We start from the raw sequence: 23244 nt of genomic DNA, 5'->3' as shown, positions 1-23244 counted from the left end.
TAGTCTATTTCCTCTGACTGATATCCTATCATTTCAGTCCATGCCTGCATCCTGCACAGGTCTCATGCCTCAGCTCTCTCGGTAAAGCTATCCCTATCTGCCATTATTACCCCCTATATCCATTCCCATTCATTGTAGTCCCTCAGTACCCTTTCATTTGTTTTGCACCCCCAATAAACACTGTATTGAGTTAAGCTGCCTGCCTCTACTCACTTGCCACAGCGAGCCTGGGACAGAACACACTTCATTACAATATGGTATGCAGCAGATAGGAATTTTAAGAGACAGTCCCTGCCCTGAAACATCCAACCTAGCTTTGGGGTCTGAGACACAGAAAGATAGTGACTTACCCAAGTCACAGGGAGCTGACACTGGGAAATGAACCAGGTATCGTGGCCAAGTGCATTAAAAATGGAATGAAACCAGCTGTGTTTGCAAAAATGCACCTAAATACGAGCTTTATAAAATCATGTATTGTAATTGCATTAGCTGGCAAGCAATGTATCACCACTGCTAGGCTAGGTCCCTGCTGCTGCTACACGCCTCTCACCAGTCCCTCTCCTTTCTACCTGGCCCCAGTGTCTCCTTGTTGTCCCACTTCGTGCTGTGGTGTCAGCCAGCAGGGGATACAACACGATTGTGTTCCAGTGTGGCAACATCACATGGTGCGCTGCGAGCCAATCAAGAGGTGATTTCACCGGAGCCAAACCCCTTCCAAGTTGCATTTGCCTCCGCAGCTAGTTGCACTTTCCACCGGGTAAACTTATACAGAGCTGCAGTCCATGTTAGAAACAGATAAAGGAAAGTAAGTGGAAGCGTTGGAGGACTGGGCTGGGAAAATATGCACTTTGATCCCTTTCATGACTGCTTTCACATCATTAGGCCCGGGCATGGTCAGCGCCCCGTGCTGAGGCGCGCTGCTGCTCGGCAGTGAGCCCCTGCAGCCGCAATGAGAGCGGTTTTAGCAGGGGCTCGCGCACGCTTCCGCAAGCGTGCGTCTTATTAAATTTTTAGATTTGGCGCTCACGGGAGCGGAGGGCCGGTCACGGGAGCGGAGGGCCGGTCACGTGAGCGGTTCGCCCAATGAGGGCAAACCAGCTCCGTGATGTCACAGGGAATGGGTACAAGTATAGGACATTTAGTTATGAATTGGTATCCAACGTGCCTCAGTGTGTGAAGCAGCATTAAAAGTCTCTACTTCAATGTTATTGGACTGATGTAGACGATTGGTAGCCACTATAAACTGCCATGCTGGTTTAGCATAGGTGGTATAAATGCAGATTAAGCATGTGATGTAAGCGTTTGCATGGGATTCAATTCAGTGCCTAAGGCCTCGGCTATAGTGGAACGCGCTAGCTTCCGCACTCGCCTGCAGCAGGATATTTCTTGTCCTGCAGCCAGAGGCGACAGGGAGGCGTGTCAGGGGTGTGTCCGTGACATCACAGAGCTAGTTCACCCTCATTGGGCAAACCACTCACGTGACACGGCCGTCGCACGGAAAATACAAACTTGTTGGTAGCGCAAAGCGCCGGTCTCCCCGTAGCGCATGTGCACACTATACACAAATACATTGTCGTCCTTGCCGGCTCCTGCACTATGGAAGTAGCCTAACCTTAGCTGCTGTAATTCCATTATGACCTTTCAACTGCCTTCGTAGATAAGCAGTTGATCCTTTATAGATCAGCTGAGACGCAATGGCACCATATACAGTAGATCTATAACCTTTCATAGTTCAGGCTGTTCTGCATGGAGGGTACAGAATGCATAACTTCCCCTTTGCAGCCTTCATTAAACCACAACCCCCAGCACGTTCATTTAAAACTGGTTGAATATTGAAAGCTACTTTTACAGGGTCTATTTTTTTTTTTAAACCCTCCCCCCATAGAACAGCAAGGTGCAACAAGGAAATGCAGTACTGCTTTCGTCTGTGACTGAGAATATTCACCGTAACGGCCATCTTTAATGAGCTCAACAAATATACATCTATTAAAAACAGAGCTACAATTTTTTTACAATTAAGTACACACAAAAGGCAAAGTCACAATTCTGTAACCAACAAAAAAAAATATATTTTTGGTTCAAATTTCAATGCCAGGTCATCTTTGCTTCAGAGATATAAGTGCAATTGGATATGAGAAATAAAACATGCAAGTAATGTTAAATATACTTTTTGTTTTTAATCTTCCAACTAGGAAAGTACCTTACTTACCAAACCTATAATGCCAAACATGGAGCACATTGTACTTCTGTCATTACAGAATGCCAGTCTCACACCAATTTCCTCAATCTAATGATTACAAGACTCTTGCTCAGCACCTAAATTATAATAAAGAATATGAAATAGCATAAAAGGTTTCCCCCCAAAAAAGTATAGCACACGGTTTGACAAGTTTAAACCCATCTTGGTTATTAATCTTCCGGTGTTTAGAAATCACCGAGTTCTTCATGCCATGTAACGCCCAATTATTTTCATGCAAATGTCTTAGGCAGGGGTTCTAAACTCCAGTCCTTAAGCCCTCCCCAAAAAGGTCAGGTTTTAAGGATATCCCAGCTTCAGCACAGGTGTCTCAATCAGTGGCTCAAAGACTGAGCCATCTGTGCTGAAGCAGGGATATCCTGAAAAACAGGTCAGGTGCCTTGAGGACTGGAGTTGAGGACCCATGGTCTAGTCCCAACTTTGAAAGCTTCTCCATGGCTTCTTCCAGTGCTGTTCCCATGCTTATTAGATGGTTACTTACATAAAGTACAACAACTGGACCTGTTCCGCTGAAGGCAGGGTGTTTGAAATGCAGAAAAAGGACTATTTCTTAAAAAGACAGCAATGTTAAAATTGCGCCTCAAAAATAAATGCATATTGTATTTTCTCAAATAGTGGCTTTTTCGATTTTCACTTCAATGCAGCACATTTACTATAAGAAGACAAGGAATTAAATATATTTGGAGGAAATGACATACTTCTATGCAATTGCTTTGCTTTTTTATTTATCGCAACGTGAATGTCGCTTAAGATTCAGCTTAGATAAGCGGACACCACATGCTGCAGACGGGGTTTCCGCAGTCCTTGCACGGCCTATGTAGAACTGGAGAATCTGGCCCACGAATGTGTTCGCTTGCTCTCTGCTGTGATGAAAGTTCACGGTTCTTCCATGAGTTAATGTGTCAGAAATCCACAAGCGTAAAAAGTCCAGGACAGATTCCAGCGCAGTTCATACCAAGGATTACAAAGAAATTATTTTGGTTTTCAGTCCAAAATGTTTTGCTTTAAATAGACAGCCGTGTTGACGAGCCTTTGATGTGTTCCCAGTTATTATACAGAGCGTAGGCGCTTGTAAGGGCCAAACCTGCAAGTCCACCCCGTGCCACCGCACGCAAGCCTCCTGTAGAAGAAAGAGTATTAATAGTCTGTCCAAAAAAGCACCAGCAAAAAATATACCTGAAGTCCTGAGTTGATCGTCAGTGTTCAAGGCAGCCACCCAAAACTACAAGCACACACCTAGCAAAGGACAGCAAATAAACAGGCATGCACTAGCCATTCAACGATGACAATTCACTTGTGAAACCCCTCATTGCATGAAATAAGCACAATCCTTTTACCCTGTGCCAACGGTAAGCAGCACAAGTGGTATATTTGCAGGATTATTCACAATGTTGCATGCCAACAGTGCAAAAATGTTATAAAACATCACCAAATAATAAAAAAAGGAGAAAAGACGCACAAATGCTCTGGCAAGCGCACATTTCTTTAAAATATCTGAGCAAATATGGAGGAAAACAAACCCAGGAAATCATGAAACCGATCAAGGAACTGAATTGTAGGCCCTTAACACACTGACAGGATTAACCCAGGGGTGGGCAACTGCAGTCCTCAAGGGCCACCAACTGGTCAGGTTTTAAGGATATCCCTGCTTCAGCACAGGTGGCTCAATCAAAGACTGCACCACCTGTGCTGAAGCAGGGATATCATGAAAACCTGACCTGTTGGTGGCCCTTGAGGACAGAGTTGCCCACCCCTGGATTACCCTCTCTAAAGTGGACCATAAACTACTTTAGAAATTGTCAATACAATTTCAATGTTCATTTTCTTGGGGAAGAAATTTAACTTACCAACCAAATGCGCCCTGCATGTTAAACACTACTTCCAATGTCCAACATACAGAAATGTCAAACATTTTGTCATATTTTATCAAAGAACATTGCTTTTCAATTTGGCAAATCACCTCAAACCATTAGAATCAATGTAACATTGGGCCGCTTATTATGTTTTCCTTTAACAACCCTTGCTCTTATCTCTCAGACAGCAAATTCATGTTTAAACCGAGCGTGTAAAACATGTACGTGACAAAGTGCCATGGCTATGCAGTCAGAACAGCTTCAATTACAATGCACACGTAAACATATATAGTGCTTTGCTACGAGTCACTTTTGTTCTGGTAAACTTTAAGGTGGAAGAAATTGACGCTTCAACGTGTGTCACCCAGAAGCCCCCTCTGGGGCAGTTCTGTGCAGGGAATCTCAAGTAAAATCCATGAGCTAAGACACTGCACAAGTTTGGTTGCTATCAAATTCCACTTCAGAGGTCAGTACCACACACTTTGTAAGTGTCAAGCACATCATCAAAACGGCAAAAATAGATATTTTTCTTCTATAGCACAGTTTAGCTCCCTCCCTTTAGGGCAACTCCCTGCAAGTCCAGTTGCTGCTATCACACATTCACATTCTTCCCCATTCCACATGCTTTGCTGTCGATAGCAAAACCTGACCCCAGCAGCAACCTCTGTCACACTTCCTTCCCTTATCTTACCAAGAAGATGCCGTGTAAGCAATGTGCAGACGTGTGTTTGAGCTTTTGTCATTCTGCTGACTATTGAGATGAGGGAAACCGGCTTAGCCGGTGGGAGCCTGGCATGTTAGAAGAGGTGGTCTTGTAAAATAAGGAACAGGTCTGGCTCCAGGTCTGCTGGCCTTGACCCATCAGTAAACATGATGCCTGGTTATTGCCCCATAATTAACCAGAAGACAGGCAAGACAAACCTACCCGGATTTCTCCTGTAGGGGAAATGGAAGTTTTCAAATACTCTAGTTTGCAATGAGTTAAACTAAATGTCCATCAGGGAATGTCTATTAAATGTAAGTGCAGGGTCTCACAACTCTAAAAAAAAAAAAAAAAAACTGCTGTTCATCACTGCAACATGAAGCCTGTAATCATTCTGTGCAGTTGTTGCTCTAAATATATACAAATATATGGGACTGCAAGTAGTACATTGAACACCTGCATACAGACTTGGGTTTAAACTTTGAGAGCATGTCGTGCATAGGGAGATCATTCACGTGGTGTAGAGAAAGGAACTCATACTTCGATTGTAAACTGGTATTGTATTCCCATTGTCACGTTACTGCTCTAAAGCACTATACAAATAAAGAAATACATATAGCCCTACGTTTGCAAGCAACACATCCAATTGAATATACGACTTCTAAAACCATGCTACATTCTCCCTGAACTTGCACCCAGCATACAATCGTTTTCCCCAACCTGATTGTATAATGCACTTTATTTCAATGACACAGACAAATGATTCCTGTTATAAAGCCAGAAAGTAAGGTTTGCCAGGTAGTCACTAGGTCCTGGATTTGTTGATTAAGGGCAGCAATATAGCCAACCTGTAGTGCCTCAAATCAGGGAGTACTGGTGCAATTAAGGGAATAGGTTATCGAACATGTAATAAAATCATTAAGATTAGGGTGTTGTACGATAACAATTAAACAAATCTTTAAAATTAGATAACTTTTTTTTATTTCCACAGAACTAGTCAAAGTTAAGTCATGACCATGCAAATGTAATTTGCTCACTGCAGAGCATTACACAGGAGCTGGCGAGTTAAACAACATCCTTAATCCCAATTACCTAAAACCTTTCTAGCTATACAGGTAGTCCTCATTTTCCGACGGCGCATAATGGAGTAAAAAAACAACCCCTTCATTATCAGAGCGGTTTTCGCGCATCCGACAGAAACCGCTGCCGGTTAACATGGGTCCTGATTTCCGGATGTCCCGCGGTTTTGCGGGACGCATTGTGTCGGAAAAGCGAGGACTACCTGTACAAACATAACCCAAGATTATTTATTTTAAAATGGTCAAAACCATCCCACAATAACTGAAGTTAAAAACAAGAACCAAAACCCAGCGCTGAGAGCAGCGGTTTATCTTGAGTCTTTGCAACTCCAGCACTTAACAGGTTACAAAAACCCACTCAAGCACTCATAGGGTTAACAATATGAATAACTTGAATTTATACTGGGTCTGAAATAACATTAAAGCAATCCATCGGGGAACGCACAGAAACTTACATTAAATTCCATGCGACTTTGCAATAATGCACACGGTGGCACATATTGCATGTAAACCCGCATTAAATTCCATGCGACTTTGCAATAATGCACACGGTGACACATATTGCATGTAAACCCGCATTAAATTCCATGCGACTTTGCAATAATGCACACGGTGACACATATTGCATGTAAACCCGCATTAAATTCCATGCGACTTTGCAATAATGCACACGGTGACACATATTGCAAGTAAACCTGCATTAAATTCACTGGGAGTTTGCATGAGTTCCCTGACTGATAAACCCACCAAGAAATGTTGTTTAGCAATGAGTTGTAACGACCACAGGCTGTTGTAGCATTTCACACCTTTAACTCAGCGGTGCGCAAACTGGGGGGCACGAGACTGCCGGCGGGGGGGGGGGGGGGGGAGGGCGCAGGGTTTACAGAGGCCCCGCGCGCTTCCCGAAGGCACTTAAATTAAGTGCCGGGGGAGCTCCTGGGCCTCTGTAAACCTTTACTTACCTAGGCTCCGGCGGCTTCCTTCCCCCGTCGCCATGAAACGCGGCATTGAGGTCATGTGACGTCATGACGCCGGAGCGCAGGTAAGTGGGGGTTAGGGGGGCGCGGGAGTGAGGGGACCACCGGTAGGGGGGCGCAGGGAAAAAAGTTTGCGCCCCCCTGCTTTAACTGATGGCATTGGGGCACATTAGCATTTACGAACAATTGAAAACTAGGACATGAAATATTGTAAAGCATAATTGCTATGCTTGCAGCAGTTAAGGCATCCGGCTTGTAATGGTTCATAAACCTTCTCTCTTACCGCACAAAGTCTGCCTCCCTGCCCTCTTCTGCCAACTGCTTGTATATTAGCAGTAATATGCTTCACTTTTAGGTAAAGTGAACAGATCCATAGATGTGCGCTTCAAGATTAGCACTAAACAGCATAGGCTCGCGTTCAGCGCGCTCTCGAGGAAGCGCGGCACTGTCTGACACTAGTGTCACATGTCACCAGAACGGTGACCGTGGCAGCCAGCGTAGAGCGGCAGTGCCTTTATCTCCCAGCAGTGTAACACTATCACAGGTACGGGCAGACACGGACAGCTGACTACCGCTGGGAATGGATTTACAGCAGAGGAGCATTCCCAGGTTTATCATTTAAACATGTCAGGAGCTCCCAGGAGAAGACACTGGATCCGTCTCACGTGACGCAATGTGACAAACACCCCACTTCTGTTTAATGGTCTCGGCACTGGCGCACTAGGACAGTAGTGATGAAACAAACATGCTTCTTGATACCCAACATGGATATTTATTATAACCCACACATTGCAATCTAGCAAAAATGAGTGATATTACACGGGCGGGGGATAAAAATGATGCATGGTTTGAACATTTTAGTTGACGGCAAAATGTAAAAAAGTGTCATGAAATCTCATACATTCAAAGCAGCCAAAGCAGCCAATCCACTCACAAAAGTATCATGATGTAACCCAGGGGTGACGAACTCCAGTCCTCAAGGACCACCAACAGGTCAGGTTTTCAGGATATCAGTGGTTCAGTCTTTCACAGCCACCGATTGAGCCACCTGTGCTGAAGCAGGGATATCCTGAACACCAGACCTGTTGGTGGCTCTTGAGGACTGGAGTTGGCCCCCCCTGCACTAATGGTTTGTTCCTTTATTTGTTGGCAAACCGAGTGACTCCACGCTGTGTGTGTAAATGTATATAGACAGAAAGGACCACCTGTGGATTTGTACAGCATCCCGGTCATGCTGCCGGCAACCACCGTGTTCAGATCATCCTCCGCTCCTCGTGTCTTCTCTATGATCACCCCAAAGGCACTGTACAGTAACGCTGGGGGAGAGAGCAATGGTGAATTACAGGCCCCAAAAAATACCCTACACCAGCTCCCCCCAACACATCGCTGCTCTGCGAGGCATCGTGGAGACAAACTGCACCATTGAAAAGATATTTAACCCCATCGCTACCAGGGGGGTTTACAATGCATCATTGACCCCACCTGGAAGCAGAGGAGTTAAATCATGTACAACAACTCACAGAGACCAACGGAGCTATTTTCTTATACTTATTCCCCAAGCTTAACACCTTCTTTTCCTTTAAGGGCAGTATTGCTATTCGTCTTTGTGTCTCCTGTTTTTTCATAGGAGCCCCGGACAGACATTCTAATCAATTTCTGAGATCATGGTCGTTCGGTGCATGAAGAAATGCAAATAACACGAAGACACTTCAAGGAAGGACAAGAAGTTTCACAGGGAGTTCAAATAAATCTCAGATTGGTACAACTACTTTGACCTGTAATTGATAAAGAATATTTGGTCGCTAAACAACTGGAGAACACACTTAATGCTTAAATAAATAAACCTGTTAATGTGTCACAGTGAAGCTTTGATCTAATCAGAAGTGGACCTTTTAAGCCCCATCACTGCTGGGCTGTTTAACTTTTACAAGCAGAGGGGTTACGGTGCTAATTTATTTCAGTATTCTGCTGAGAATGCAGGAGATGTACAGTCTGTTTAGAGAGCAGTGTCTTGGACTATTCAAGTGGTAAAAAGATTTGCCTTCAGACCCACCAACGCCCTCGGCAGGATGAAATGATATTAAAAAAAAAAATGCATTAACTCATTTAACTGGAAAAGAAAGTAATTCTCGTTTATTGACCGAGCAGGGCCCTCAGTACCTTCTGCACCTGTTACGTTCATTTGTCCTTATTTGGTATGCCATCCTGTTTATGTAATATTCAGAACTCTATAACCCCATTGTACTGCTTTACGGAATATGTAGGCGCTTTAGGCTTGTACAATATATACGAGAAACTGCACCTGTACATTGTTTGAATGTTATACAAGGATAAATGTGCGCTTCCAGACTAGCACCAAACAGCCAAGGCAAACGTCCGGCGCACTCTCGAGGAAGCGCGGCACTGCCTGATACCGGTGTCACGTGTCACCAGAACGGTGACCGTGGCAGCCGGCATGGGTCGGCAGTGCCTTCATCTCCCAGCAGTGTAACACTATCACAGGCACGGGGAAGCACGGACAGCTGACTACCGCTGGGAACCTTTTGGGACAATGATTTGACTTACCTAAAGATCCTAAGGTGTTGGCCCAGAGAGCACCCTGCCTTGTAACCATGTTCAAAATCCTACCGAAGAGAATAATCAGGTTAACACAATGGTTGGTAGTTATGCACTGTTTTACTTTACACAAGGGCATACAAATGGATTGCACATTAAACCCTATTGCCACCAGTCCTGGTGATTTGTTCTGTGAACTATGAAAGCCAGAGGGGCCAGCTACGGATAGGTAGGAAAATCCTAGCCATGTCACAATGAAAAAACAATCATAACACGCGCCTGCAATTAATGATCAACCAATGGGCTGTAGGCTTCTATAGCAGCAAAAGTGGTGATGTATACACGTATAAATACAATCATATTCCCCCCCCAGAACATAAACACTACGGGAAATTAAGTGACTCCTTAGCACTGCTAATCTTGGGTTCTCGTTAAGCTCATCATGGATTTCGCTTTAAGTCACAGATTTATTGGCAGGGGTGTGGGGTGGTACTGTACATAGTGGCAGGGGTACTGTACATAGTGGCAGTGGTGTGTGGTGGTACTGTACATAGTGGCAGGGGTGTGTGGTGGTACTTTATATATATTGGCAGGGGTGTGTGGTGGTACTTTATATATATTTTCAGGGGTGTGTGGTGGTACTTTATATATATTGGCAGGGGTGTGTGGTGGTACTTTATATATATTGGCAGGGGTGTGTGGTGGTACTTTACATATATTGGCAGGGGTGTGTGGTGGTACTGTACATATATTGGCAGGGGTGTGTGGTGGTACTGTACATATATTGGCAGGGGTGTGTGGTGGTACTGTACATATATTGGCAGGGGTGTGTGGTGGTACTGTACATATATTGGCAGGGGTGTGTGGTGGTACTGTACATATATTGGCAGGGGTGTGTGGTGGTACTGTACATATATTGGCAGGGGTGTGTGGTGGTACTGTACATATATTGGCAGGGGTGTGTGGTGGTACTGTACATATATTGGCAGGGGTGTGTGGTGGTACTGTACATATATTGGCAGGGGTGTGTGGTGGTACTGTACATATATTGGCAGGGGTGTGTGGTGGTACTGTACATATATTGGCAGGGGTGTGTGGTGGTACTGTACATATATTGGCAGGGGTGTGTGGTGGTACTGTACATATATTGGCAGGGGTGTGTGGTGGTACTGTACATATATTGGCAGGGGTGTGTGGTGGTACTGTACATATATTGGCAGGGGTGTGTGGTGGTACTGTACATATATTGGCAGGGGTGTGTGGTGGTACTGTACATATATTGGCAGGGGTGTGTGGTGGTACTGTACATATATTGGCAGGGGTGTGTGGTGGTACTGTACATATATTGGCAGGGGTGTGTGGTGGTACTGTACATATATTGGCAGGGGTGTGTGGTGGTACTGTACATATATTGGCAGGGGTGTGTGGTGGTACTGTACATATATTGGCAGGGGTGTGTGGTGGTACTGTACATATATTGGCAGGGGTGTGTGGTGGTACTGTACATATATTGGCAGGGGTGTGTGGTGGTACTGTACATATATTGGCAGGGGTGTGTGGTGGTACTGTACATATATTGGCAGGGGTGTGTGGTGGTACTGTACATATATTGGCAGGGGTGTGTGGTGGTACTGTACATATATTGGCAGGGGTGTGTGGTGGTACTGTACATATATTGGCAGGGGTGTGTGGTGGTACTGTACATATATTGGCAGGGGTGTGTGGTGGTACTGTACATAGTGGCAGGGGTGTGTGGTGGTACTGTACATAGTGGCAGGGGTGTGTGGTGGTACTGTACATAGTGGCAGGGGTGTGTGGTGGTACTGTACATAGTGGCAGGGGTGTGTGGTGGTACTGTACATAGTGGCAGGGGTGTGTGGTGGTACTGTACATAGTGGCAGGGGTGTGTGGTGGTACTGTACATAGTGGCAGGGGTGTGTGGTGGTACTGTACATAGTGGCAGGGGTGTGTGGTGGTACTGTACATAGTGGCAGGGGTGTGTGGTGGTACTGTACATAGTGGCAGGGGTGTGTGTGGTGGTACTGTACATAGTGGCAGGGGTGTGTGTGGTGGTACTGTACATAGTGGCAGGGGAGTGTGGTGGTACTGTACATAGTGGCAGGGGAGTGTGGTGGTACTGTACATAGTGGCAGGGGTGTGTGGTGGTACTGTACATAGTGGCAGGGGTGTGTGGTGGTACTGTACATAGAGGCAGGGGTGTGTGGTGGTACTGTACATAGTGGCAGGTGTGTGGGGTGGTACTGTACATAGTGGCAGGGGTGTGTGGTGGTACTGTAGAAATTGGCCATGGTGTGTGGTGGTACTGTATATATTGGCCGTGGTGTGTGGTGGTACTGTATATATTGGCAGTGGTATGTGGTGGTACTGTATATATTAGCAGTGGTGTGGGGTGGTACTGTATATATTGGCAGTGGTGTGTGGTGGTACTGTATATATTGGCAGTGGTGTGTGGTGGTACTGTATATATTGGCAGTGGTGTGGGGTGGTACTGTATATATTGGCAGTGGTGTGGGGTGGTACTGTATATATTGGCAGTGGTGTGGGGTGGTACTGTATATATTGGCAGTGGTGTGTGGTGGTGCTGTATATATTGGCAGTGGTGTGTGGTGGTACTGTATATATTGGCAGTGGTGTGTGGTGGTACTGTATATATTGGCAGGTGTGTGGGGTGGTACTGTATATATTGCCAGTGGTGTGTGGTGGTACTGTATATATTGGCAGTGGTGTGGGGTGGTACTGTATATTGCCAGTGGTGTGTGGTGGTACTGTATATATTGGCAGTGGTGTGGGGTGGTACTGTATATATTGGCAGGTGTGTGTGGTGGTACTGTATATATTGGCAGGTGTGTGTGGTGGTACTGTATATATTGGCAGTGGTGTGTGGTGGTACTGTACATAGTGGCAGGGGTGTGGGGTGGTACTGTACATAGTGGCAGGGGTGTGGGGTGGTACTGTACATAGTGGCAGGGGTGTGTGGTGGTACTGTACATATTGGCAGTGGTGTGGGGTGGTACTGTACACAGTGGCAGTGGTGTGTGGTGGTACTGCATATAGTGGCAGGGGTGTGTGGTGGTACTGTATATATTGGCAGTGGTGTGGGGTGGTACTGTATATATTGGCAGTGGTGTGGGGTGGTACTGTATATATTGGCAGTGGTGTGGGGTGGTACTGTATATATTGGCAGTGGTGTGTGGTGGTTTAAATGTTGGTACTGGTGTATAGTGGTATATATTGGTACTGGTGTATAGTGGTATATATTGGTACTGGTGTATAGTGGGACATCGTATTTTTGAGACGTTATGCAGAGTATGGAATGCTACATTTCTTCTTCCAAAAATGCACGTAATGCTTCGGTCTTCACATATCTAGGTTAATCTGATACAATGAAATGTTAGACAATGACACCCACTCCGTTTCCCAGGAGCCAGCTAAGAAGCAGATATATACAAACAAGCCCAGCAGCGCGGCTATCTTACCTCGGGCACCCAGTCTGGTGTAAGCACAATATAACACTGGGAGTATTGCCCTATGCTCACAGACTGGGCTCTTTCCCTGGCTGTTTGATTTGCAGCTGATAAGATTTAGCGGGCGAGTTTGTGGGCGTGTAATTTAGAAGCGCGTATCCAGCAGGCCCCGTGGCATCTCTGTTTATGGAATGGGGCACACACATTCTAAATCCATCCACAGAACAGCAGACAAGCAGTTATACTGTAAACCATGTGAGCACCACAACTCCACTTAGCCAAATACACCCCAAAAACAAGCGATATCCTAAATAGAAGAGCGCACACTTACAGCTGCTTAAAGGAGCAAATCCAAGCTGGCGATGTAAAAATTGTTTAACACTGAATTGAAGCAGGAGGTCTCCAGAGATAAACGCCATTCATTTCAGCTCGGAGGACCCTCTACTTCTAGAGATATTTCATCCCAAGGGGGTGCCGGCAGCCGCTCTGCTAGCAGGGTTCATGTAATGGCCACTTCCTACAGCAAGCTGTGACATCATCCGTTCGGCTTCATATTAATCCACGTCACACGGAAGCTTTAAACTTCGCCGAGATACCGGCATCCACTATGGAGGTAAGTATCTCGGGACGCAGGCGGTCCCCAGAGCTGAAATTAAATAGGTTCTGCCCCGGAAACCCCCTGCTTCAAACCCGTTAAACAGTTAAAAAAAACCAGCATGAATTGTTCCTTTAGGTGGAATGAATGCATAGCAGTATAATGGTGTTACATGATGACATTCCCGACACCCGGTTTTGCCCACAGCCACTGCCTTGTGTATATCATCGATTTAAGGTCTTTTAGTAAATACATATGTACCCCATCCCGCTTTGTGCAGCCCTACTGAATGTTATACAAGGATAACTGTGCGCTTCCAGACTAGCACCAAACAGCCAAGGCCAACGTCCGGCGCACTCTCGAGGAAGCGCGGCACTGCCTGATACCGGTGTCACGTGTCACCAGAACGGTGACCGTGGCAGCCGGCATGGGTCGGCAGCGCCTTCATCTCCCAGCAGTGTAACACTATCACAGGCACGGGGAAGCACGGACAGCTGACTACCGCTGGGAACCCATCTGAAAACATACCGGCCTTTAGGCAATAAAATCCCAAATTACTTGGGGCTGCAGAGAAAAGACAGCAACAAAGATTTAAAGCCGCATTGTGGGGACCATCATACGCATCAGAAAGTTGTTTAATATTACAGCAAGGTGACTGCAGGAGTGAAAGAAAAACATGCTGGCATTGTACTGTTAAAGAGTGATACAATAGTGATTACAATAGTGCGATCTGGACTTTACAAGCAATACTCTGATTACTCCGTTATTTACCAGAATGGAGTTTAAGATATATTACGGGGAAAGTTTCATAAATGCACAAGGCCATCGACATGGTTAGGACAGCATGTTCTGTAACGACCTTCAATGAAGGCCATGCTGCGGGGTCAGCAAACAAGTCTAGCACCATCTGCTGGTAGTCTGCTCAAATGCAACAGTCACTGGCTTCCTCCATTTTGTGCACAAGTAAAGAGGTGACAGTGAGAGAGAGAGAGAGAGACAGTGAGAGACAGTGGGAGAGAGAGAGAGACAGTGGGAGAGAGAGACATTGAGAGAGAGCGTGAGAGTCAGACAGAGACAGCAGTATTAATTCTGAGTTTACACATTTTTAATTGTCAGAATGGGGTCATAATGAAGACACGATTGCTGTTTTGTTTACTAAAGCCAGCTGGTGGATGTACAGGAGCGTCGTCACTTACTGAACATTTTTGGGTTTGGACCAGGCCATACTCTGGGTCTCTTTAAATCCGAGCCGCAGTCCGTTCATTGCACCAAATGCTGCTCCTAATAGGGCAACACAATCAATGTCAGCTCAGGAAACAGCAATTAGAAAACATGCAACACAGAGCAGCACTGTATTGTCACAAGTATGAAAACATCATCAACTATTGTTAGGGGCCATTCAATGGCTGCCCGGGACCCGTCCCCGCTATCCCAACTTGTGAATTCACCCATACGGGATTATTACAGGACATGTAAAGTGGCCACTGAGGGCATTCTGGGCTGAAAATCACATGGACTTCAATGAATAATGTCGGCCAAAAACCGTCCGATCGGCCACTCCAGCACATGTACACTTAGCCCCTAAGTATCTATACGTTTCCAGCCCTGCATACAGCATCCCCTTATTGCAGGGGTGGCTAAATCAAGATCCACCAACACAACGACTAAGCCACCTGTGCTGAAGCAAGGAATATCCCCAATACCTCGCCTGTTGGTGGCCCTTGAGGACTGGACTTGGCCACCCCAACGCCTCTACATATTTTGACTTAGTACTTGACATCCGAGGATGAAGGTGTTTGAGGCGGTTCACAGACGACAAGCAACAACAAAGATGGAGGCGATATTGAAGTGAACGGGCCCCTGAAGATTTTACTTACTATATAAGTATAGTACTATTCTGCACATAGATCCTGTTTCTGACAGATACAACGTGCAAACATGACACTCACACAAGTTTCAGTTGCCCCAACATACTCCTTTGAGGAATCGCAGTTGCAAAGTGTTTCTGGTGTCAATCCGAATACACGGATGCACATTTATTTTCAGGAGACACTCCTGTAGCATACAATGTGAGGAAATTGACACGAATCCATTTTCTTTAAACACGTGACATAGGCACACTGTATTCTAGCTGGCAGCTGCCATTAGTAAACCGGGTTTTTTATTTAACACCTATGAAAATGAACACGAGTCCCAGTGCAGGATGAGAAAAAAGCAAAAACAACACATAAAACTGTGCGCTTCCAGACTAGCGCTAAACATCCAAGGACAGCGTTCAGCGCACTCTCGAGGAAGCGCGGCACTGCCTGATACCGGTGTCACGTGTCACCAGAACGGTGACAGTGGCAGCCAGCATGGGTCGGCAGTGCCTTCATCTCCCAGCAGTGTAACACTATCACAGGCACGGGGAAGCACGGACAGCTGACTACCGCTGGGAACCCATCCGAAACAATGTACTTTACCAACAGAAAAACAAAAAGGAACATTCGCAGCCGAGACATCACCTGCAGGTAGCAAGAATACGCACAATGTCACCTCCTCGCACACAATGCAGGGCGTGCGGCAGCCAGGGAGTTAAAGTAGCAGCACTAACAAAATAGATACATATTTTTATTTATGCATATGTGTGTGTGTGGTGTGTGTGTGTGTGTGTGTGCATATGACACAGACACTTTCATCTTGCGCCCAATTGTATTTAGGTTCAATTGGAAAACATGCTCAGTTGTTCTGTGTTTGTGTTACACACCTCTACCCTGAGCCCCTTGCGGATGTATTTCCTCTAGTTTGATGGCATCCCGATAGATAGGGGTGGCAACTGCACTCATCAAGGGCCACAACAGATCAGGTTAAGGATATCCCTGCTTCAGCAGAAGTCAAAGCCACCTGTGCTGAAGCAGGGATATCCTCAAAACCTGACTTGTTGAAGGCCCATGAGGACTGGAGTTGGCCACCCCTGCTATAGAGCAGAAGTGAGCAGCTTGTCAACCAATGTTCTAGGGGTCAATAAATAAAATGGACTCGGTTATGTATCCTAAGTGAACTACACAAGAATTAAAAACCAAAAGTAGAAAGTAGTTGGAAAATGAAGACATCGGAATGAAACGCTGAGCAGTGTCACTACCCAAAGGAGTTCAATAATGCTTCAATTACTCCAGACTATTGTCACGCGTTTACTGATCTACAACACTAGATTTACATAGGACAGCTCAGTTAGAGCAGGCTGGGTTCTGTACATGCAGAATTTTCTTGGTGATTAGTACCCTTAACATTGATGGAGAACACAAACCTGACATACAGCATCCTCCAATAGTGAAAAATGCCAGTTCAAACCTGCCCCGGGTCTTGTTTGCACCAGTGGGTAAAATAAATTCCTCTGTATCCTAAAAAGAAAGACAATGCACGAGACATTTGTAAACTGCTGGAAAGATGCAGATGAATAAAACATGATTGGCACCTGACTGTAAATAGCTCCGCGGCCATGTCAAAGGTCTGATGCGGCGTGTTTAATCTCACATTGAACATGTCACGGTGTAAAGGAAGCTATAAGTCGTTATGGGGTAACCGCACGGTGAGTGCACTAAGATTCATGAAAATAAACATTTCTGTGTCTGGATATTGAAATGTGCCATGATGAGATAAAATGCTCTCTCAAACCCCGGAGTTTATTCTCACACAGCGTACCTTCACATTAACTTCTTCACTGCTAGGGTTGAACACGGGACTTGGAAGCTAAAATATTCCACCCATTCCTCTGTGAATCTACTGCTAAAACTCTAATGCATGCCCATATTCTTTCCTATCTGGATTATTGCAACATTCTGCCAACAGGCCCTCCCTGATTCCCAACTTTCTTCTGCGAAATCTATCCAAAATTCTGCTGCTAGAATAATTTCACTTTCTCAGAAAACAGACTCTGCTCATCTCCTCCTTAAAACCCTGTCCTAACTTCCCATCAAATTTTGGATCACCTACAAAGTTCCCCTGCTCACCTTCAAGGCTCTCCACTCATCTGCTCCTCCCTAGAGATCAGCTTTGATCGCTCGTTATGTTCCTGCTCATCTCGTGTTCGCCATCTATAATTGTCTCCTTTCTACCTCTCTCCCGCAAACCATTTTCTCTCACTGCCCCTCACCTGTGGAACTCCCCAACACTCAGTATGCACCAAGCATCTTCTCACTCCCCTGTCAAGACAAACCTTAAAACTCACCTCTTAAATTAAACATTTCAATAGCCTAGATTAATGGCTTCTGTCAAACACCCACAGTCTCTCCTACCAACCATTGCGGCCAAGCACTGCCACCCGCTGCACTTATTCCCTCACCTGCTGTCTCTGTAACTCCCAACATACCACTTAGATTGTAAGCTCTCCGGGGCAGAGAATTCCATTCCTATTGTCTGATCTTGTTTGTTGCACTTATTGTATTATAAATTGCCTGTACTGTGTCTTCTGTAAAGTGCAGAGTACACTGTGGGCACTATATAAAAAAAGGATGCACATTCATTTCCCCCTGCTGGCCTCAAAAGGTAATGATCTGAATCCAGCCGCCGAGTTGTACGACCAAAAAGGCCTCGTCCAGGCTCTTCGCTTGCGTGCTGAGGCGCAGGGAAAGCAGGTGCTTTCCCAGGCCTTGTGGTTGCTTGCCCTGCGCTCCGTCAGGGGGCGGGCCAGTGGCGTCACGGAGCTGGTTCGCCCTCATTGGGCGACCCGCTCACGTGACCGGCCTGTCGCGCCGGCAAGCAGGGGAATTTTTAAATCTGCTAAGACCTACGCTTCCGCGCGCTTGCGGAAGCGTAGGCGAGCCCCTACTAAAGCCGCTCTCATTGCGCGCTTCAGCAAGCAAGCAGTTAACATGGCCGAGGCCTAATGAAAAATGTATAATGTACTTCATTGTTAATTGTAATTCTAGCATTTTTACAGAATACGACAACTGCCCCGGGTTATACCACAACTGCCCCGGGTTATACCCCAACTGCCCCGGGTTATACCCCAACTGCCCCGGGTTATACCCCAACAAGGCAAAGAAATCCCAGTTGTGGGAACTCCAGGAATAATAGTAGATCAGAAATGTAATAAGGGGTAAAAAATAAGTTAATAGGTCTATAAGCAGGTACTTAGTATGATGACGACACAAATAAAATATATAAAAATGATAAAGGGGTGAAAAAATTAAAAACACTCCTCCAAATTCACTTTGCGAACTAGCTTAGGCTGCGTCCATATGACTGCAGGCGTGCGGAGCTGAGGGAAAGCGGGTGCTTTCCCTGGCCTTGGTCCGCGCGCCGTCCGGGGGCGTGTCGGGGGGGGACCCTGTGACGTCACGGAGCTTGTTCATCCTCCTTGGGCGAACCGCTCACGGGACCGGTCCTGCACTCCCTTGAGCTTGAGCGCTGACCCGTGCTGAGGCGCGCTATCACTTACCAGTGAGCGGCTTTAGCAGGGGCTCGCTCACGCTTCCACAAGCGTGCGGAAGCGTAGGTCTTATGAAATTTTTAGTTTCAAGCGCTTAAGGGAGCGCAGGGCCGGTCACAGCCGCCCCCGACACGCCCCCGGACCAAGGCCAGGGAAAGCACCCGCTTTCCCTCAGCCTCCACGCGCCTCCGCACGGCTGCAGTCCTATGGACGCAGCCTAAGCTAGTTCGCAAAGTGAATTTGGAGGAGTGGTTTTAATTTTTTCACCCCTTTATCATTTTTATATATTTTATTTGTGTCGTCATCATACTAAGTACCTACTACTCTTGCTCTAGTTTGTATAAGCACTGCTTAGATCCTATTACAGTGCTGCAGAAAGGCACATACATACATAGAGATACCACTTAGTGCGGCATTATAGGCATATCAACTAATAACCTACGCCAGTGGGGTTCAACCTTTTATTGGTTAAGGACCCCCAGAATTTGATTGTGTAAATTTGATTGTGTAAATTCCAGGGAACTGCAACTGTTTCTCCCTTCTCTATACACACACTTACTTCCTCTCCACACACACACACCCACACACTTCCCCCCTCTCACATAGACACACAGACTCTTTACTCTTTAAGCTGCGCTTTCTTACCTGATCCTTCCTCTCCCGCCTGTCAGCCTGGAAGTTAACGCGGCTTCCGGCAGTAGCAGAGAGGAAGGATAGCAGTGACCGGGCGTTTTTTGTCCCACTTATTTACATATATATTCCTCTTTTTTTAAGACTTTGCAGCAACTTCAGAAACAATTTGACTTTTAGGGAATTAAAGGCATGTACTATTATCATCTATTAACTAGGACAACATAAGCCTTCGCAAAGCAATGGTACATTCATGTACCCAACACACACACCAACATATCAACCAGGGCCTGATTTTTCCTTGAGCTTATTACAGATTCCAACTGAGCATCCATATTACTTCTTGGTGCTAAAATTCTCACCTGCACCAAGTACCGTGGGTCCACATTTAAGTAAGGCGACAGAGGACTCATCCCTGTTACTGAAAAGAAAGAAGAGAGACGGAATATTAGACTGACTGTTGAAATATTGGACATTGTAATTATTAAGAGGGCACGAAGAGCAAACCAAGACATTTTACGGTTTGCGTGTATGATAGAATTTCATATACAATATAAGAAAAAGCTGCACATCACAATAAATAGAATCAAAATACTTGCAAAGACGGTGCTCCTGGTTCAGGGATATCTGCCTAAAAGAATCCATTATAATGGAGAAAAATGGGTGATCCAGGGCAACTTCGGGTGGCCAAAAATACAAAATAAAAAGCAGGATCACATGTATTTCTACAAACATCATTTATGTTATCAAATCCCATGTGGGTTACTTTATGTAGGAAAGACAAGCCGTATGCTAAAGACAAGCTTTATAGAGCACTGCAGCAAGATTAATGGCAAGAAGGAAGATACTGCACTTATTACGCATTGCACAGATCATAAACATACAGTGGCCTCATTGAAGATTATGGGGATAGAGTCAGTGGATACATCATCTCCGGGCTCAGAGAAGGATATGTCATTACTTCGGAGGGAAGCATACTGGACCTTCACTCTAGATACAGTCTCTCCCAGGGGACTTAATTACTTTCTGTCCCTGAATTGTTTTGTATGTTGTCGCTGATATGACAATATATGTGCATTTTTCTTCCACAGTTCATTACATCTTACTGTTGCTGCTGCTCTTACATACCTTAAGGTATTGACATCCTATGAAAGAATCAAGCATTCCATATTTTAACTTTGAATTTTTTATTTTAGGGTACAGTATAGTGGCACTATACATGTTCTCTCACTGATGAAGTTAATCTCTTCTCTTCCATGTCTCCCCCTGAAATGATGTCCCAATGATATGTCAGAATGAGCCCATTTTCCCCCCGGTACCAAAGCCAGCAGATTCGCACAGAAGCACGCATGTACGAAACGGCAAGGGCAATGAAGGAGAAAGAGGACTTGTGTCTGCCTGTATTAAAGATGACATCATCTCAATGCGGAGACATCGCGAGACTTCGAGACGACGGGGGAACAACAACAGACGGAGGAGCTAGGGGAGCACTTCAGCGCGACTTTCAGCGCGACCAGCAGCCGGAATGCACACTACATGGAGGAACCTGGTGATGACATCAGCGAGCCGGAGCCATCCGATGACATCAGTGCGACCGGACCAAAATGCATACCGCATGGAGGATCATGAAACCAGCTAATGATCATCGTGGGATTACTGGAGGTAATTGGTGCTAAGTCTTTTCACATGGGTTATTAACTATAAATACTGGACATTTCTTTACACTCTATCAAGTGACTGGCTTGCAAAGTCCTCCTGGAAGGATGAAACGTTGTTTTTTGTGATGATTATATTTCTTTTGAAAATCCGAAGTTGCCCAGGATCATCCATTTTTCTTCAGAATTTCATATACACCATAGTCACATTTAAAATGGCAATTTTCATTTTTACTTTATATTCTCTAGATAACTGTTTGATGTGGCTGTGAAACGCAGAGCATAACAGTTTTACATTTTTTGTAATGTAAACCGAGTATGGATATACAAAACCACAATACAATGAAAGGAGTTAAACTTTCTAAATCCTTGAGCAACGTGGAAAATTATTAGTTGGAATAATGTCCTTTCACACTATCACTGAACAGCAAGTGGTAATCAGCACGTGCTCAGATGCATGGCTATCGCTAGATGACGATATCATAATGCGTTTTTTCAGGTTAACCAGGCATCCCTAAACGGTTCCCTGGAATATTCAAGTAATTTCAAAATACAGACGAATGTACAATGCATTTGATCTCAGCCACATTATGAAAGAGGGTTGGGGTTCCTTACAATGCATCTGATCTCAGACACGCTATTAGAGGGGGTTGTGGAATCCTCACAATTTCACATAGGGTTCCTTAAAAAATAATAATAATGTTGCCATAATGGTTGAAGTGGCAGCTGGCACAGGGTGCCATTGCGCTCATCTCTGGAACAGATGGGCAGAAAGCCGTCCGCCGATGTGAAACACAAACCAATCTGTAAATTGATGGATAACCAAACGTAATCCAGCCACACTCCTCCGAAACCTCTAAGTTCCGCACGGAAATGGTTAAATCACACAGCATGTATCTTATCTCGTAACACCCTTCAGCAAGGGCATCAGCAACCGATCTGACAAGTGTATTTCCGTGTGTGCCCCCTAATCCCATCCTCTCTCAGGAACCCTGCCACCCTCTCGCTTCCTAACCTGGGGCAGGAATACCTTCTCCTGATGTCAGGATTCCTTCCCGAGCCCCCTTATATCACCCCCCCTCCAGAGCCCCCTTATATCACCCCCCCCTCCCGAGCCCCCTTATATCACCCCCCCTCCCGAGCCCCCTTATATCACCCCCCCTCCCGAGCCCCCTTATATCACCCCCCCCTCCCGAGCCCCCTTATATCACCCCCCCTCCCGAGCCCCCTTATATCAGCCCCCCCCCTCCCGAGCCCCCTTATATCACCCCCCCTCCCGAGCCCCCTTATATCACCCCCCCCTCCCGAGCCCCCTTATATCACCCCCCCCTCCCGAGCCCCCTTATATCACCCCCCCCCTCCCGAGCCCCCTTATATCACCCCCCCCTCCCGAGCCCCCTTATATCACCCCCCCCCTCCCGAGCCCCCTTATATCACCCACCCTCCCGAACCCCCTTATATCACCCCACCCTCCCGAACCCCCTTATATCACCCCCCTCCCGAACCCCCTTATATCACCCCCCCTCCCGAACCCCCTTATATCACCCCCCCCTCCCGAACCCCCTTATATCATCCCTCCCGAGCCCCCTTACATTACTCTACAACCTCAGCAACCCCCCCCCCGCACTTTCCCACCTAATTCCCCCAACCCCCCCATTTAATAACCTCTCCGTAGCACATATCCCCGCCATTTAATCTCATCCTTACTCCAGACGCCCCAGTAGCTTATACCCCCCATGGGCCCTCTCCCCGGCACTCACACGGCACCCCGGCAAGGTCTGCGTGGGAATACCCCGGGGAGCCTCCGCCGAAGAAGCTCCCGAATCCCCCCCTGCTGCCTCCGGTGGGGCTGCCGGTGTCCATGTTCCCGGGAGAGCGGCGCTCGGGTCACACGGGCAGCGGCTCCGGCCTCGTGGTGTCTCCGGCTCCTACTCGCTCGCTCTCCCCCCTCACTGACCTCTCTCCACGACACGGCCGTAAAATGACCCACTTCCTGCTTGCAAAACGCGGCCTGCTCGCTCCTTCCTGCTTCGCGGCAATCGAC

The 23244-nt window shown here is 46.3% G+C and overlaps 1 protein-coding gene and 4 non-coding genes across 5 annotated transcripts; all 5 read right to left on the bottom strand.

The window, feature by feature from the left end:
- Positions 1-1928: 1928 nt before the first annotated feature.
- Positions 1929-23196, bottom strand: LOC142501112 (mitochondrial import inner membrane translocase subunit Tim23). The gene is made up of 7 exons (XM_075610491.1): positions 22961-23196; positions 19908-19966; positions 16792-16885; positions 14702-14786; positions 9435-9493; positions 8075-8185; positions 1929-3377 (listed from the first exon to the last, which is right to left on the bottom strand). Exons 1-7 carry the CDS (start codon positions 23061-23063, stop codon positions 3262-3264), a joined length of 627 nt encoding a protein of 208 aa, XP_075466606.1. The 5' UTR covers positions 23064-23196; the 3' UTR covers positions 1929-3261.
- On the bottom strand, positions 7245-7448 carry LOC142502210 (small nucleolar RNA SNORA74). Its single transcript, XR_012803665.1, has one exon. It is a non-coding gene; the product is annotated as a small nucleolar RNA SNORA74 (small nucleolar RNA).
- On the bottom strand, positions 9203-9406 carry LOC142502208 (small nucleolar RNA SNORA74). Its single transcript, XR_012803663.1, has one exon. It is a non-coding gene; the product is annotated as a small nucleolar RNA SNORA74 (small nucleolar RNA).
- LOC142502209 (small nucleolar RNA SNORA74) lies at positions 13811-14014 on the bottom strand. The gene has a single exon (XR_012803664.1). It is a non-coding gene; the product is annotated as a small nucleolar RNA SNORA74 (small nucleolar RNA).
- On the bottom strand, positions 15738-15941 carry LOC142502207 (small nucleolar RNA SNORA74). Its single transcript, XR_012803662.1, has one exon. It is a non-coding gene; the product is annotated as a small nucleolar RNA SNORA74 (small nucleolar RNA).
- Positions 23197-23244: the final 48 nt, after the last annotated feature.

The sequence above is a fragment of the Ascaphus truei genome, chromosome 8 (genome assembly GCF_040206685.1).
Source record: "Ascaphus truei isolate aAscTru1 chromosome 8, aAscTru1.hap1, whole genome shotgun sequence".
Classification (NCBI taxonomy): Eukaryota; Metazoa; Chordata; class Amphibia; order Anura; family Ascaphidae; genus Ascaphus; species Ascaphus truei.
The sequence above is the reverse complement of the archived record's forward strand: the minus strand, read 5'-3'. Positions and strand labels throughout refer to the sequence as shown.

Excerpts from the sequence above, each read along its gene's own strand:
- LOC142501112 (XM_075610491.1), bottom strand. The coding sequence starts at position 23,063 with ATGGACACCGGCAGCCCCACCGGAGGCAGCAGGGGGGGATTCGGGAGC. Across the intron at positions 14,787-16,791 it reads TGGAGGATGCTGTATGTCAG|GAGCAGCATTTGGTGCAATG; the intron begins GTTTGTGTTCTC and ends TTGCCCTATTAG. Across the intron at positions 3,378-8,074 it reads GATGCTGTACAAATCCACAG|GAGGCTTGCGTGCGGTGGCA; the intron begins GTGGTCCTTTCT and ends TTTCTTCTACAG.